Here is a 16,170-nt window from a genome sequence, read left to right on the forward strand (position 1 = left end):
TCCCCCAGGTAACTTCATCTGTTGTCCAGTCCAGTGGTGTGATAGCATCTTGTGTCAGAACCACATGGGACAGTTGTTGGAGAACAGATTCTGGGCCACATCCCAGACCTAACACATGAGAAACTCTGAACTGGGTCCTGGGATGATGTGTGTGTCCTGTTTAAGCTGAAGCGCCAGTGGCCTTGAGAAATAATCTCTGATTCATTCAAATCAGATTCAGTTGAGTTTAGTTGCTCAGTTATGTCCTACTCTTTGTGACCGCATGGACTGCAGCATGTCAGGCTTCCCTGTCCATCACCAACTCCCGGAGCTTGCTCAAACTCAAGTCCGTTGAGTCGGTGATGCCATCCAACCATCTCATTCTCTGTTGTCCTGTTCTCCTCCCGCCATCAGTCTTTCCCAGCATCAGGGTCTTTTCTGATGAGTCAGCTTTTCACATCAGGTGGCCAAAGTATTGGAGTTGCAGCTTCAGCATCAGTCCTTCCAACGAATATTCAGGGCTGATTTCCTTTAGGATTGACTGGTTGGATCTCCTTGCAGTCCAAGGGATTCTTCAAGAGTCTTCTCCAACACCACAGTTCAAAAGCATCAATTCTTCTGTGCTCAGCTTTCTTTATAGTCCAACTCTCATCTCCATACATGGCTACTGGAAAAACCATAGCTTTGACTACATGGACCTTTGTTGGCAAAGTAATGTCTCTGTTTTTAATATGCTGTCTAAGTGGGTCATAGCTTTTCTTCCAAGAAGCAAGCATCTTTTCATTTCATGGCTACAGTCACCATCTGCAGTGATTTTGGAGCCCAAGAAAAATCTCTCACTGTTTCCAGTGCTTCCCCATCTCTTTGCCATGAAGTGATGGGACCAGATGCCATGATCTTAGTTTTCTGAATGTTGAGTTTTAAGCCAACTTTTTCACTGTCCTTTTTCACTTTCATCAAGAGGCTCGTTAGTTCTTCTTCACTTTCTGCCATAAGGGTGATGTCATCTGCACATCTGAGGTTATTGATGTTTCTCCTGGCAATCTTGATTCCAGCTTCATCTAGTCCAGCATTTCTCATGTTACACTCAGCATATAAGTTAAATAAGCAGGGTGACAATATACAACTTTTACGTACTCTTTTCCTTGAATTTGGAATCAGTCTGTTGTTCCATGTCTGGTTCTAACTGTTGCTTCCTGACCTGCATACAGATTTCTCAGGAGGCAGGTCAAGTGGTCTGGTATTCCCATCTGTTTCAGAATTTTCCAGTTTGTTGTGATCCACACAAGGCTTTGGCGTAGTCAGTGAAGCAGAAGTAGTTGTTTTTCTGGAACTCTTGCTTTTTTAATGATCCAGCGGATGTTGGCAATTTGATCCTGGTTCCTCAGGCTTTTATAAATCCAGCTTGAACATCTGGAAGTTCACGGTTCATGTACTGTTGAAACCTAGCTTGGAGAATTTTGAGCATTACTTTGCTAGTGTGTGAGATGAGTGCAATTGAACATCCTTTGGGATTGCCTTTTGGGGGGATTGGAATGAAAGCTGACCTTTTCCAGTCCTGTAGCCACTGCTTAGTTTTCCAAATTTGCTGACCTATTGAGTGCAGCACTTTCACAGCATCATCTTTCACGATTTGAAATAGCTCAACTGGAATTCCATCACCTCCACTAGCTTTGTTCATAGTGATGCTTCCTAAGGCCCACTTGACTTTGCATTCCACGATGTCTGGCTCTAGTTGAGTGATCACACCATTGTGCTTATCTGGGTTGTGAAGATCTTTTTTGTATAGTTCTTCTGTGTATTCTTGCCACCTCTTCTTAATACCTTCTGCTTCTGTTAGGTCCGTACCATTTCTGTCTTTCATTGTGTCCATCTTTGCATGAAATGTTCCCTTAGTATCTCTAATTTTGAAGAGATCTCTAGTCTTTCCCATTCTGTTGTTTTCCTCTATTTCTTTGCATTGATCATTGAGAAAGGCTTTCTTATCTCTCCTTGCTATTCTTTGGAACTCTACATTCAGATGGGTATATCTTTCCTTTTCTCATTTGACTTTAGCTTCTCTTCTTTTCTCAGCTATTTTTAAGACCTCTGCAGACAACCATTTTGCCTTTTTCCTTTCATTTTCTTGGGGTTGATCACTGTGTCCTGTACAATGTCACGAACCTCCATCCATGGTTCTTCAGGCACTCTGTCAGATCTAATCCCTTGAATCTATTTGTTACTTCCTCTGTGTAATCATAAGGGATTTGATTTAGGTCATACCTGAATGGTCTAGTGGTTTTCCCTACTTTCTTTAATTTAAATCTGGTTAGCTGGGACTATTTAATAGGGGAATATTATGTTTAGATATTGTTAATTCTGGGTTGTGTATATTTTTATATAATTTCAAGATTGTAAAATATTTAATGTCTCAATTCTGAAAGTGCTCATAGACTCTTTTGAGACTATTAAAATGGTTATTTGATAGAAAAATTTTCTTGAAAGCTGTCATACTCATTCCAGAAGCTGAGTTCTGTTTTTGTGACACTGTGTGGTGGACGGCTTCCCAGGTGACATTAGCAGTAAAGAACCCACACCAGTGAAGGAGACATAGGAGATACGGGTTTGATCCCTGGGTCGGGAAGATCCCCTGAGGAAGATGTGGCAGCCTAGTCCAGTATTCTTGCCTGGAGAATCCAATGGACAGAGGAGTCTGATGGGCTACAGTCCATGGATTCACAAAGTGTCAGACTTGCCTGAGAGACTGAACACACACGCATGTGCCATGGATAAAGGGCTCTGGCTCAGTCAGAACAGGAAAGACCTCTTGTGGGTGTGGTTCTTTTGTCCAGGAGCTTAGAAGGTTCTAGGCCTGTAATTTACAGGTTCAGGTTTCTAACCAGCTTTGAATAGGAATGAAATCTGCCTGCAGAGGAGGGTACATTTGATCCAATTATGGCTTCAGTGTCTTGGTGCTCCTTCCATTCATTTATGTAAGTTTTTTAAAACTTCATGTTTTTTTCGCTGATCATTTTAAAAACTATGTAGCATTTATTATCCTAAGAAACGTATTATAAGGTGGGGTATATTTTCCTCAGTACATGTGGATAAATATTAATATATGTGAGTTCTGTGTTAACATCAGAAATTGAATTTAGAGACTTTTGGTTGCTTTGCTTCTAGGATGTGTTCCCTAAATGTTCACTCAGGAGAGTGGGTCTGAAAGGCATATAAAAGGGATCCGGCTGTCACCTGAAAGAGGATAGTCGCGCTTGTATCGCCTCAGGTCCCTGTACTTTCATCGGGAGGTGTCGGGGTGGCAACTGGAGGCTGAGCACAGGTGGTCTCAGGGGAGACTGGGACTTGGGGAAGGTCTTGCTGCTTCATCAGCTTTCTGATCAGACAGAGGAGAACCTGGGACAGGTATGGATGAAGAGATGACAGACTCTTTTTTTAGGAATAGAGGTGGGACCAAGCCCAGTCTGTGGTCTGGAGCTGTTCCCAAAGTCACCAGAGCCGGACAGCTCACAGTGTAAAGAGAATCATTTCTGCCCCATCTTTATTCTCAAGGCTTCCCAGCAAGGCCACATGCTGGGACCATTCTCCTCGGAATGTTCTTGTTGACAGAAGTCATCTAGGGACACAGAGGGCACCTGGCTGAGATGGGACAGAGTGTGGTTCCACAGCTGTTTTTACTGTGGCTGCTTGTTCATGGAGGTTTGTGCTGAGAGTCAGTCCACCTGCCTCATGATTCTGTTTTCAGGTGTGCCTGTAAGTAGCCGGGTATCCGCAAAGATCCAGCAGCTTGTCAATACCCTCAAACGACCCAAACGACCACCCTTACGAGAATTCTTCGTTGATGACTTTGAAGAACTGCTAGAAGGTAAAAGAGCCTCTTCCTACCTCCTAATCCAGTATTTCTGTGACCCCATAAACTGTAGTTATTTCTTGACCAAGGTTGTTTGATCTTTAAAAACAATAATCTTGGTGTTCATAGGAAACAGGAATCCTGCCTAGAAACTGTAGGTACTGTTCTGCAAGGTCCCTTTAAACATATGCTCAGTCCCAAAACAGCTGGGTCAGTACCACTGATACTGATTCTGAGCAGCATGTGATTTTGTCCCATGAGCTAGTCCTCTTTCTAAAGACTCCATGAAGCTACAGGAATGCAAGGAAATCAGACAACCTGAGCTCAACAAGCAGTGCATTCTCTCTGCATAGGCTTTAGAGGAATGCAGAGTGAGCTGGGGAAATCTTGCCTTGCTGCCTCTCTGGACAGCTTCAGGAGCTGGATGTTGTCACTCTGAACACTTCTGAGCCTTTTAATACAAGAAAACCTAAAATTGAAACAAAGTACTGCTTGTTGTATCAAACCCAGTCTCCTTATTTTCTTGGTCCTTGTGCCACAAGTAAGACAAGGTTGATTTTCTAGCCGCAGGTGGAAATCATCTGTCATATGCAGTAAGAGAAACCTTCCCAGAAGTAAAAAGAATCATCTCTCAGATTCTCACCCATGTAAAGAGTCGGGCAGATTGTCTATATTATAGGGCATTTATCTTTGTTTTACTTAATAAAATATGAGCTGTGCTAGTTACTCATAGTAGTTGTAGCAAATTCAAATTTACATCTCTATATTTAAGGGCACAATATACTTCAGCCAGATTTGAACTCTTTGGAGTCTATAATTACTGGTGTATGTTGAGAATTGATGTTTTAAACATGACTATTGTAATGTTAGACTCTAGGAGTGTTAAAATTTTACTTGTCAGTTTATAAATGCAGTCAGGTCTCCCTAAGTTCCACATCCCGACATTGCCTTGGATGTTGGAAGAATTATGTGCCTTGGTGACATCCGTAAGGCTCATATGTGAGTTGTAGCTCTAATTCTAGAAAAGCACCTGTGCATGTTTCCTGTAATAAATTTCTAACTCAAGTATGTAAGTCTTCTAGCTTCTTTAAAATGAATAAGAATGATTGTGCTAATAATGGATGTATTTTTCTTGAAAACCTTCTGTGTTCAAATGTGTTTAGTTCAACAACCAGATCCAAACCAGCCAAAGCCAGAGGGAGCCCAGATGTTGGCGATGCGTGGGGAGCAGCTGGGTGTAGTTACAAATTGGCCCCCATCTTTAGAAGCAGCATTACAGCGATGGGGGACCATTTCACCAAAGGCCCCATGCTTGACCACGATGGACACAAATGGAAAACCTCTCTACATCCTCACTTACGGTAATTCTTTGAGGCTTATCCACCTTTTGTCTGCTTGTACCTGCACGCAACTGCCAGTTTCAGGGTGGCAGTTTATATTTGTTTTGCCTTATGTTTCCAGTATGGAAATAAATGGAAATAAATGAACCAGAAAGTTCATTTGCGTTTTCCTATAAGATACTATTGAAAACCCAAATGAACTTTTGGGCCAAGCCAGTATAGGAAAATTATTTGATTTGAATGTGAAAAATTATTATTTGTTAATGTTTCTGAGTAAAAACCAGAAAGTGATACAAAAATCAGTAACTATAACTCTAATAATAAGATGTTGGATTTTACCTCTTGGAATGTATATTAAATTAATGCTTTGAAGAAGGGTTGGTAGTTAAAGAAATGAAACAAGAAAGAATATATATAGAACTCTTTGACATGCATCACTCAGAAGAAACAAAATCTATTTCCACAGTGCTTTTCTAGCAAGCAAGGGAAGCAAGCTTTAACTCTTTATTCAGTATGATTAATGCAGTCCATAAACTTTTGGAAATAGTTAACTATATGAGAGAGATTCCTTTCTCTTTGCTGCACAGATAAGGGGCCGTGGAGAAAGCAAATTGTCAGGTCATTTTCACACACTCTGCCGCAGTGTTGCAAAGAAATCAACTTCATAACTAAAAGACAAGATGGCTTATATCTGCACGTGTGACGTTACATTACCGTTTTTAACTTCCAGTTTTATTTCTATGATAATAATGCTCTTCTAATTGCAGGTAGAAAAGAAACTGTTTTCTCCATTAGCAATGGAGGTCAAGAGCCAGGTGTTGTGTTAAGTAACATAACCCAGCTTTTAGTGGGGCCCAGAAGGCCCCCACTGTAGACTCCATCATTATCCTGTGCATCTCATAGAAGGAAAAGAGATTCAGGAGCGTTAGTTTTCATAGTCTCAATTTTTTTCTTCTGGCTTTGTTGGGAAATTCTTAGTGGATAAAGGGTATTTTACCCATAATGGGGCATAGGATTAATTTTTTTTTTTAATTATACTCTTAGAAATAGATTTTAGTCAGTCAGAAAGATAGAAGACTTTCCTGTCTGACCCTTGTCGCTTGCCAGGTTCAGACAAGGAGCTGATTGGATACTGTTTTCCAAGTATTATTTATTGAAAGACTGTCCTTTTCCCTTTCTTGGCTCCTTTGTCATAAATCAGTTGACATATATGTGTGGGTTTATTTATGGGTTATTCTGTTTCATTGATCTATATGTCTGATTTTGTGCCAATATCATACTATTCTTATTACTGGTAAGTCAGGGAGCATGATGTCTCTAGCTTTATTTTTCTTTCTTAAGATGACTTTGGTCATTTGGGATCTTTCATGGTTTCATGCAAATTTTAGAATTGTTTGTTCTATTTCTGTGAACAGTGCTGTTGGAATTTTGATTGGGATTGGATTTAGATTGCTTTGCGTAGTACAGATACTTTAACAAAACTACTTTTTCTAATCCATGAGCACAGAATATCTTTCCATTTGTTTGTATTATCTTCAGCTTTATCAAAATCTTATAGCATGTGTGTTTCTTTTTAAGATGCAGATTTTATGGGGCTTCATTTTCATTGTGCTTTTTGTAGTGGCTTTTTTGTTTGTTTGTTTGTTCTTTGCCACACCATGCGGCAAGCTGGATCTTAAGTTCCCAACCAGGGATCAGACCTGTGCCCCCTGCAGTGGAAGCACGAGGCCTTAAACCACCGGACCTCCAGGAAAGTCCCAAGTCTTAACAATTTTGAATGTACAAGTCTTTTACCTCCTAATTAAATTTATTTTGAGGTATTTTATTCCTTTCGATGTTGTTATAAATAGGATCTTTTTCTTGGTTTCTCTTTTTAGTAGTTTATTATTAGTATATAGACAGCAGTTTTCTGATGACAGCAGTATATTGATTTTGTATTTTGCTACTTTACTGAATTCATTTATTACTCTGTTTTTTTCTTAAGGTTTTCTATGTATAATGTCATGTTATCTGCAAGTAGTGACAGTTTTTCATTTTCCTTTTCCAGTTTGGATGCTTTTTTTTTTTTTTTTGCCTGGTTACTCTGTCTAGGACTTACAATACTATATTGAATAAACATGGCAAAAGTGAGCATCCTTGTCTTATTCTGAACCTTAGAGGAAATGCTTCAACTTTTCACTGTTGAGTATGTTGATAGCTGTGACTTTGTCATATAGGACTTTAATTTTGTTGAGGTATGTTTTCTCTGTACCCACTTTGTTGAGAGTTTTTATCATAAATGGACATTGAATTTTTAAATTTTTTTTCTGCATGAGCTGAGATGGTCATATGATTTTTATCCTTCATTCTGTTAATGTGCCGTATTAATCACATTAATTGATTTGTGGATGCTGAACCATCCTTGCATCTCTGGAATAAATCCTATTTGTTCATGGTGTATGATCATTTTAACATATTATTGAATTTGGTTTGCTAATATATTGTTGAGGATTTGTGCATCTGTGTTCTTCAGGCCTCTAATTTTCTCATGGTGTCCTTGTCTTGTTTTGATACCAGGATAACACAGGCCTTGTAAAATGAGTTTGAAAGTGTTTTCTCGTCTTTTGTTTTTGGAAGAATTTATAAGACTGCTTTAGTGGTGATGAATTTCTTTAGCTTTTTGCTTGTCTGAAAAACTTTATCTGTTGTTCAGTTCTGAATGATAACTTTGCCTGGTGAGTGTTCCTGGTTGGGAATTTTTTTTCATTCTCCTTTCTACATCAGTCAAGAACTGTTGTATTGTCTTTAATTTAAATCAGCAATTTGCTGTTTACTTTTTCTACCAGAAGAATATTTCTAGAACTTTGCCAAAGTGTGTTGTTGCCTTTTTCAAATTGTCTGTTGTAAATTGGCTTTTGTATGACTTTATGATGATATCAACTTTAATATTCCAAACTGAGAATGAAGTTGAAATTTTTAAGGAGATATAATGGTGCTCATTGATTGTAATTGTAGTTTACAACACATTGATTTTTTTGTTTCAGTTAAAACAAGTTGATTGTAATTGTTTGTACAGCCAAAATAGTTTCCTAACATTGTTCACATTAAAGAAATCTTACAGCACAGAGTATTTGTGATTTCTTTAGGAAAAAAATAACTCCTTGAGTTATTTCTAATGGCTGGTAACTCTTTGGAGAGAAAATACAATCACCAAATAAAAACCAAATAATTGTAAAGTAGCCAGTCTTGAGGAGGTGGAGTTAAGGAAGGTGGAAGAGGAGCATGAATAAAATATCACAGTAATTACTCTCAGTACTCAAGAAATAGCTCAAATGAATACTGTAATTTTGTGCTTTTTACAACTTGGTTAATATGCTGTTAATAAAACAAACATTTGTTGAGCACATACTATGAGCCAGGAATGTCTAGGAATTACAGGAATCAGAAACAGTGGAAAAGTCCTCTTTGTCTCCTAATCACTAAGGGGGGAGACAAGTTGATAAATCCATTGGTAGAAAGACAGGAGCAACCCTAAATTGTGTTGCTACAGAATCCAATATGGAATAAGACAAATTCAGATTCTTTTCATTCAAACTGTATATTAATTTAGCTTTTACATTTTAAATAGGAAGGAGATTAGAACAGAGATTGCATTTATAGGAAATAGTTCAAATTATTGTTATCTTTACTATACTATTGTTTCCCTGGTGGCTCAGCTGCTAAAGAATCTGCTAGCAATGCAGGAGGTCCTGGTTCGATTCCTGGGTTGGGTAGATCTGCTGGAGAAGGAATAGGCTACCCGCTCCAGTATTCTTGGGCTTCCCTTGTGGCTCAGATGGTTAAGAATCCACCTGCAGAGTGCGAGACCTAGGATTGGTCCCTGGGTTGGGAAGATCCCCTGATGAAGGGAATGGATATGCACTCTAGTATTCTGGCCTGGAAAATTCCATGGACAGAGGAGCCTGCAGGCTACAGTCCATGGGGTCACAAAGAGTAGAACAAGACTGAGAGACTTTCACTTTACTATTATTGCAAATCTCTTACACCTTGACTGCTTCTGAAAGCTTATAGAACCTAATGTTGTAAAAGCCCTTTATGTGTCCAAGAATTCATGTTAGATTTTAAAAGTCATTTTGATTCAATCTCAGAGTGTTTGCTGTCACCTTGACCTGCTGAGAAAATATCTGGCACTGGGAGGAAAGCAGGGATTTGAATCTGCAGGTTCTTCAAAACTGGTCATTTTTCTTATGTTCTTAAAAATCTTTTTAACACTGCTTTGTAGTGTTTTTTTTCCCCAGAGTTCAAAACTTTAGTTCAGAATTCTTACCATAATCTTTATCTAAATTCAAGGGTTACTGTCTAAAAACCCTAAAACTCTGAAGTTAGGAAAAATTAAAATTGAGAAACTTAGGACATAGGGAAGGAGGGATATCAGACCCTACAGAACCCATCCTAAGTAGCCATTATGTTTGTTGCAATCACACAAATCACTTAAGATTATACAGTGGAAGTGACAAATAGATTCAAAGGAAAATTCCATGGACAGAGGAGCCATGATCTGATAGAGTACCTGAAGAACTATGGATGGAGGCTCATGACATTGTACAGGAGGCAGTGATCAAGACCATCCCCAGGAAAAAGAAATGTAAAAAGGCAAAATGGTTGTCTGAGGAGGCCTTACAAATAGCTGAGAAATGAAGAGAAGCTAAAGACAAAGGAGAAAAGGAAAGATACACCCATCTGAATGCAGAGTTCCAAAGAATAGCAAGGAGAGATAAGAAAACCTTCCTCAATGATCAATGCAAAGAAATAGAGGAAAACAATAAAATGGGAAAGACTAGAGATCTCTTCAAGAAAATTAGACATGCCAAGGGAATATTTCATGCAAAGATGGGGACAATAAAGGACAGAAATGGTATGGACCTAACAGAAGCAGAAGGTATTAAGAAGAGGTGGCAAGAATACACAGAAGAACTATACAAAAAAGATCTTCACAACCCAGATAAGCACAATGGTATGATCACTCAACTAGAGGCAGACATCCTGGAATGTGAAGTTAAGTGGGCCTTAGGAAGCATCACTATGAACAAAGCTAGTGGAGGTGATGGAATTCCAGTTGAGCTATTTCAAATCGTGAAAGATGATGCTGTGAAAGTGCTGCACTCAATATGTCAGCATATTTGGAAAACTCAGCAGTGGCCCCAGGACTGGAAAAGGTCAGCTTTCATTCCAATCCCCCCAAAAGGCAATGCCAAAGAATGCTCAAACTGCTGCACAATTGCACTCATCTCACATGCTAGTAAAGTGATGCTCAAAATTCTCCAAGCCAGACTTAAACAGTATGTGAACCTTAAATGTGTACTTCCAGGTGTTCAAGCTGGATTTATAAAAGCCAGAGGAACCAGAGATCAAATGACTAACATCTGTTGAATCATTTGAAAAAGCAAGAGAGTTCCAGAAAACCATCTACTTCTGCTTTATTGACTACACCAAAGCCTTTGACTGTGTGGATCACAATAAACTGTGGAAAATTCTGAAAGAGATGGGAATACCAGACTACCTGACCTGCCTCCTGAGAAATCTGTGTGCAGGTCAAGAAGCAACAGTTAGAACCGGACATGGAACAACAGACTGGTTCCAAATCAGGAAAGGAGTACTTCAAGGCTGTATATTGTCACCTGCTTATTTAACTTATATGCAGAGTACATCATGGGAAACGCTGGGCTGGAAGAAGCACAAGCTGGAATCAAGATTGCCGGGAGTAACATAACCTCAAATATGCAGATGATACCACCCTTATGGCAGAAAGTGAAGAAGAACTAAAGAACCTCTTGATGAAAGTGAAAGAAGAGAGTGAAAAAGCTGGCTTAAAACTCAACATTCAAAAAACTAAGATCATGGCATCCAGTTCCATCACCTCATGGCAAATAGATGGGGAAGCACTGGAAACAGTGAGAGACTATTTTCTTGGGCTCCAAAATCACTGCAGATGGTGACTGTAGCCATGAAATGAAAAGACGCTTGCTCCTTGAAAGAAAAGGTATGATCCACCTAGACAGCCTATTAAAAAGCAGAGAGATTCCTTTGCCAACAAAGGTCCATCTAGTCAAAGCTATGGCTTTTCCAGTAGTCATGTATGGAGGTGAGAGTTAGACTATAAAGAAAGCTGAGCGCCGAAGAATTGATGCTTTTGAACTGTGGTGTTGGAGAAGACTCTTGAGAGTCCCTTGGACTGCAAGGAGATCCAACCTGTCCATCCTAAAGGAGATCAGTCCTGGGTGTTTATTGGAAGGACTGATGCTGAAGCTGAAACTCCAATACTTTGGCCACCTGATGCGAAGAACTGACTCATTGGAAAAGACTCTGATGCTGGGAAGGATTGAAGGGGGGAGGAGAAGGGGACAACAGAGGATGAGATGGTTGGATGGCATCACCGACTCGATGGACATGAGTTTGAGTAAGCTGTAGGAGTTGATGATGCACAGGGAAGCCTGGTATGCTGCATGGGGTTGCAGCATACCATGGGGTTGCAAAGAGTCAGACATGACTGAACTGAAGCACACAAAACAGGACTCATTAAAAGAGGAAAATATGTGTCATTTTGAACAACATGAATTAGTGGTAACTCACTAATGCCATGGCCCCTCCCCTGTTTTACTCCCTCGAAATCCTCCCTTACTTCTGTGATGGTAGTTAAATTCTCTGTGGCTTTGCTGGAGGTTCTTAGCACCCTAGCTGTTTGTATTTAATACCTTACTCTGGTGTTCAGGCTGCTCATATTTTATAAGTCAGAGTTGTTGGCTTTTGTTTCCCATCTGGGTTCTAAGGACTCAGAATAACTTGAAAGCTTAAAATGAAAAGGTAATACTCTCACTGTAGGTTAATGTCCATACATATACACAATATAAAATGCACGTGTACAATTAATTGTGTCTTTATAATTTGTATTGATAGGCAAACTGTGGACAAGAAGTATGAAGGTTGCTTACAACATTCTGCATAAATTAGGTACAAAACAAGAGCCTATGGTGCGACCTGGAGATAGGGTAAGTGCAATTTAAATTATTGCATCTGCAGGACACGTGATCTGAGGTGGAGAAGACACCTACTGTTTTAAAGTTGCAAAGTTTAATGCCTCCTAATATTCATATTACCAAATCAGGCTTTCTTAACATTTATCACAGCCCAGGAGAAATTATTCAGCAGGTGTAACGTTAATAGTAGCTCAGTAAGCTTGACTGTAGTAGTTCTCATGGGTTATCCACAAGGAAACTGGGACTTGAGAGAATAAGAGTCATATCAGATGAAGGCATGTGTCCAGAAAATTATATAGCAAGTGCTCACAGCCATTTCTGTCCAGCCCCAGGATGTATGTTCCAGCCCCTGACACATGTGACCTCATGTGAAACAGCTGTCTGTCTGAGGACGCAGGACAGTTGTGTGCTTGTGTACTTTTTTATATCAGTCAGTGATACCAAGAATCCTTGCAGCAAACCGTGGGTACATTCCTTTCCTAGTATTAAGTTTGTAGATACAGGCTACTGTCTTTCGTCAAGAAGAATTTTATTCTTACTGCATTATGCCAGTTTACTGAGAATAGATGTTAGTATTTCCTTTTTAATGTTACACATAATGTACTTAATGCCACTGAACTGTATACTTGAAAACAGGCAGCATGATAAACTTTGTTATATTCATTTTACTACAATAAAATGTCAGTTGCACGGATAATGTCTCGCTTATAATTTGGTTAGTATGTCTCAGTAGAGTCATTTTTTTAAGTCTTGGCCTGCAAATTTTTAAAGTTCATTTTCAGTAACAGTTGTAAAATAAGCCATCTCTGTTCAGAGCAGTTAATCTGGCCCAAGCTTTACCTGTGAATAAGATGTGGGCCTACATGTAGAACCTACTTTTCTTTCCTTAAGTGGAGTGACTTTTTTTCCATATGTTGCTCTGTACCTTCATGCCCCAAAACTGGGTTATCCACCTGCACCAAAGGACTCCAAATTAATTTTATAGAAGTTTCATTGTAGAGCACCATAAATGAGCAAGAATACAAGCTATGATTTACTTATGAGATATTACAAAAGCATGGGTTCATTACGAGGAATGTTTAATAAGATTACCGCAGCCCTAGGATTCTGTGGTAGGCTATGATTCTTTGCAATTTAATGAACATGTTTGACCTCTAGCTTTTAAAAGTCAATCGTGGGTCTGATATTTCCTCATTATAAAATTTACTGTAAAGCTACAGTAATCAAAACAGTGTGGTATTAACACAAGGACAGATACAGACCAAAGGAATAGAATAGAAAGCCCAGAAAGAAATCCTCAAATGTACAGTTAAGTGACTTTCAAGAAGGATGCTAAGACATTAAATGGGAGAAGGGCTAGTGCAGTCAACAAATGGTGCTGGGAAAACTGGATATCTATAACCAAAAACCCAAAATTGAACCTTTATAGCATATATTGGGGCTTCCCAGGTAGTGCTAGTGATAAAGAACCTGCCTGCTGATGCAGGAGACCCAAGAGACACAGGTTTGGTCCCTGGATTGGGAAAATCCCCTGGAGAAGGGCATGGCCATCCACTCCAGTATTCGTGCCTGGAGAATCCCATGGACAGAGAAGCCTGGCAGGCTACAGTCCATAGGGTCTCAGAGTCAGACATGACTGAAGTGACTTGGCACACACATAGTGTATATTAAATAATTAACTTAAAATGAATTAAAGACCTAAACTCTTTGGATAAAACATAGGGGAAATGTTCCATGACATTGAATTTGGCAATGATTTCTTAGATATGGCACCAAAAGCACAGGGAATAAAAAAAATTGGTAGGTTACACTTCATCAAAATTAAAAACTTCAGTGCACCATAGGACATTGTTGAGAGTGAAAACATAGAATGGGAGTAATGGTTACAAATCATATATTTTACAAAAGTTTAAAAACCAGCCACAGTGCTTGAATAGACCTTTTTCTTTGGAAAATTTACAAATAGCCAAATAAGCCCATGAAAATATGCTCAGCATCACTAATCGTTAGGGAAACATACATCAAAACCACAGTGAGATACCACTTCACACTTATTAGGATGAAAAAGTAATAAGTGTTAGCAACAATGAGAAATTGGAACCCTTCTTTTGCTTTTAGGAATATATAGTGGAAATATAGTGTTGCCATTGTGGAAAACAATACTATGGTGGTTCCTTAAAAAATTTAAACATTTGACCCAGTAATTCAAAAAAAGCGAAAGCAGGAACTTGAACAGATAAACATCTACACTACTTTTCACAGCAGCAATATTCACAAAACCCAAAAGGTGGCAGCAGTTCAAGCATCCATGGTGGGGTAAACAGATAAACAGAATATGGTATATTCTTACCATGTAATGTTATTTAGCCTTAAAAAGGAAGGAAATCCTTATATGTTCTACAACGTGGAGGGACCTTGAGGACATTATGCTCAGTCACAAGAGAACAAATGTTGTATGGTTCCATTCATACAAGGTACTTAGAGTACTTAAATCCTAGAGACAGGAGAATGAAGGTGACCAAGGACTATGGGAAGGAGGAAATGGGGAGTTAACTGTTTATGGGGGCAGAGTTACAGTTTAGGAAAGTGAAAATGTTCTGGAAATGGATAGTTGATGATAGTTTTACAACAGTATGAATGTACTTAATGCTGTATACTTGAAAACTGTATACTTGAAAACAGGCAGCATGATAAACTTTGTTATATTCATTTTACTACAATAAAATGTCAGTTGCACGGATAATGTCTCGCTTATAATTTGGTTAGTATGTCTCAGTAGAGTCATTTTTTTAAGTCTTGGCCTGCAAATTTTTAAAGTTCATTTTCAGTAACAGTTGTAAAATAAGCCATCTCTGTTCAGCTGTAAGAAAGAATGTCGAGGCAGATTTTGATAGAATATGTGCAACTATTCTCTTCGGCAGCAGGTGGTTTGAATTGTGTGAGGAGGGCTGCATTTCTAAATTATTCCTTTGAAAGGTATTCATGTGGCTTGGATATGGCATGTGCATATAAATGCCTATTAAATAAGCATATGCCACTGTAGTATTCGGTTGATAGTAACCTTCTGTCACAATAAACAGGTTCTTTACCTCTTTGAAAATTTTTTTAAATTAAATGTAATTCTCCCAAGGATAATTTGGCATAAAAATTATTGATGCGTTTTTTGTAGGTGACCCTCTTAATGCACTTTGCTGGGGGTACCTGCTTGGGCTTTGAAAAAGCATTGATGTGCCTAAGCTGAAAAGGTTTCAGGATATTGTAGTGGGAGCTGTGGAATAAACAGAGATGCATCATATGTGAAGCCTGCCTTCAGGGAGCTTGCTATGTTAAGGGAAAAATGAAGATATTGATAATTGGCTGTCTGTAAGTTGGAAAATGAAAAAGGTCTTCAAAATAGATGGTGAGATATACAGCTGGACTGTTTTAGAAGGACAGAGAGTGTTCTCATTTTGGGAGCTTCTGGAATCTGAGACAACTTCTTGAGGAGAAAAAGCAAGCCCCGAGCTCTTGGTCAGTTTCTAGGACAGAGTGGAAAGGACTGAGGGGAGTTCTGTGGTGTGTGGCTGATATGGGAAGACCAGTGGAGGAGAGCAGATCAAGGAGGTGGTCTGTTGATGCCTTTTATGCTCTGTGCATAGTTAAGTGCAATGAAATGCCAGGGAATACATAGGGAATTGAACAAAAAGAAACCGTGTGGGTTTATGAAAATGAAACATCCGTATGTGTATTGCACTGGAATCACTGTGCAGTTACCAAAACACAGGACTTGTGACTGATAGAGATATAAAAGGGAAATGTGGTGAGAATGATACAAATAGTCTTCCCTTTCTTAAATCCTTAAAAAATTCAGTTTTGATTCTAAAAGAGGTTGTAGGTATTGACTGTTTTCTATGTTGCTTTTATATTTTTTGAGAGCATAATATACAATTTTGTATTTTGCTTTAATTCACTTAATATAACATTTCATCCTGTTTTAACCCAACTCTGCAAG

At 38.9% G+C, this 16,170-nt stretch overlaps 1 protein-coding gene across 10 annotated transcripts in view; it reads left to right on the forward strand.

Moving 5' to 3' along the window:
• The window catches only part of DIP2C (disco interacting protein 2 homolog C), a 288,874-nt gene that overhangs the window by 189,555 nt on the left and 83,149 nt on the right, over positions 1 to 16,170 (forward strand). For all 10 annotated transcript variants that reach the window (XM_065921423.1, XM_065921432.1, XM_065921426.1 and 7 more), the window contains 3 exons: positions 3,722 to 3,841; positions 4,990 to 5,187; positions 12,100 to 12,191. In XM_065921423.1, the coding sequence (XP_065777495.1) occupies positions 3,722 to 3,841; positions 4,990 to 5,187; positions 12,100 to 12,191 (410 nt within the window). The remainder of the gene's footprint in view (positions 1 to 3,721; positions 3,842 to 4,989; positions 5,188 to 12,099; positions 12,192 to 16,170) is intronic.

This window comes from Muntiacus reevesi, chromosome 2 (assembly GCF_963930625.1).
Source record: "Muntiacus reevesi chromosome 2, mMunRee1.1, whole genome shotgun sequence".
Taxonomy (NCBI): Eukaryota; Metazoa; Chordata; class Mammalia; order Artiodactyla; family Cervidae; genus Muntiacus; species Muntiacus reevesi.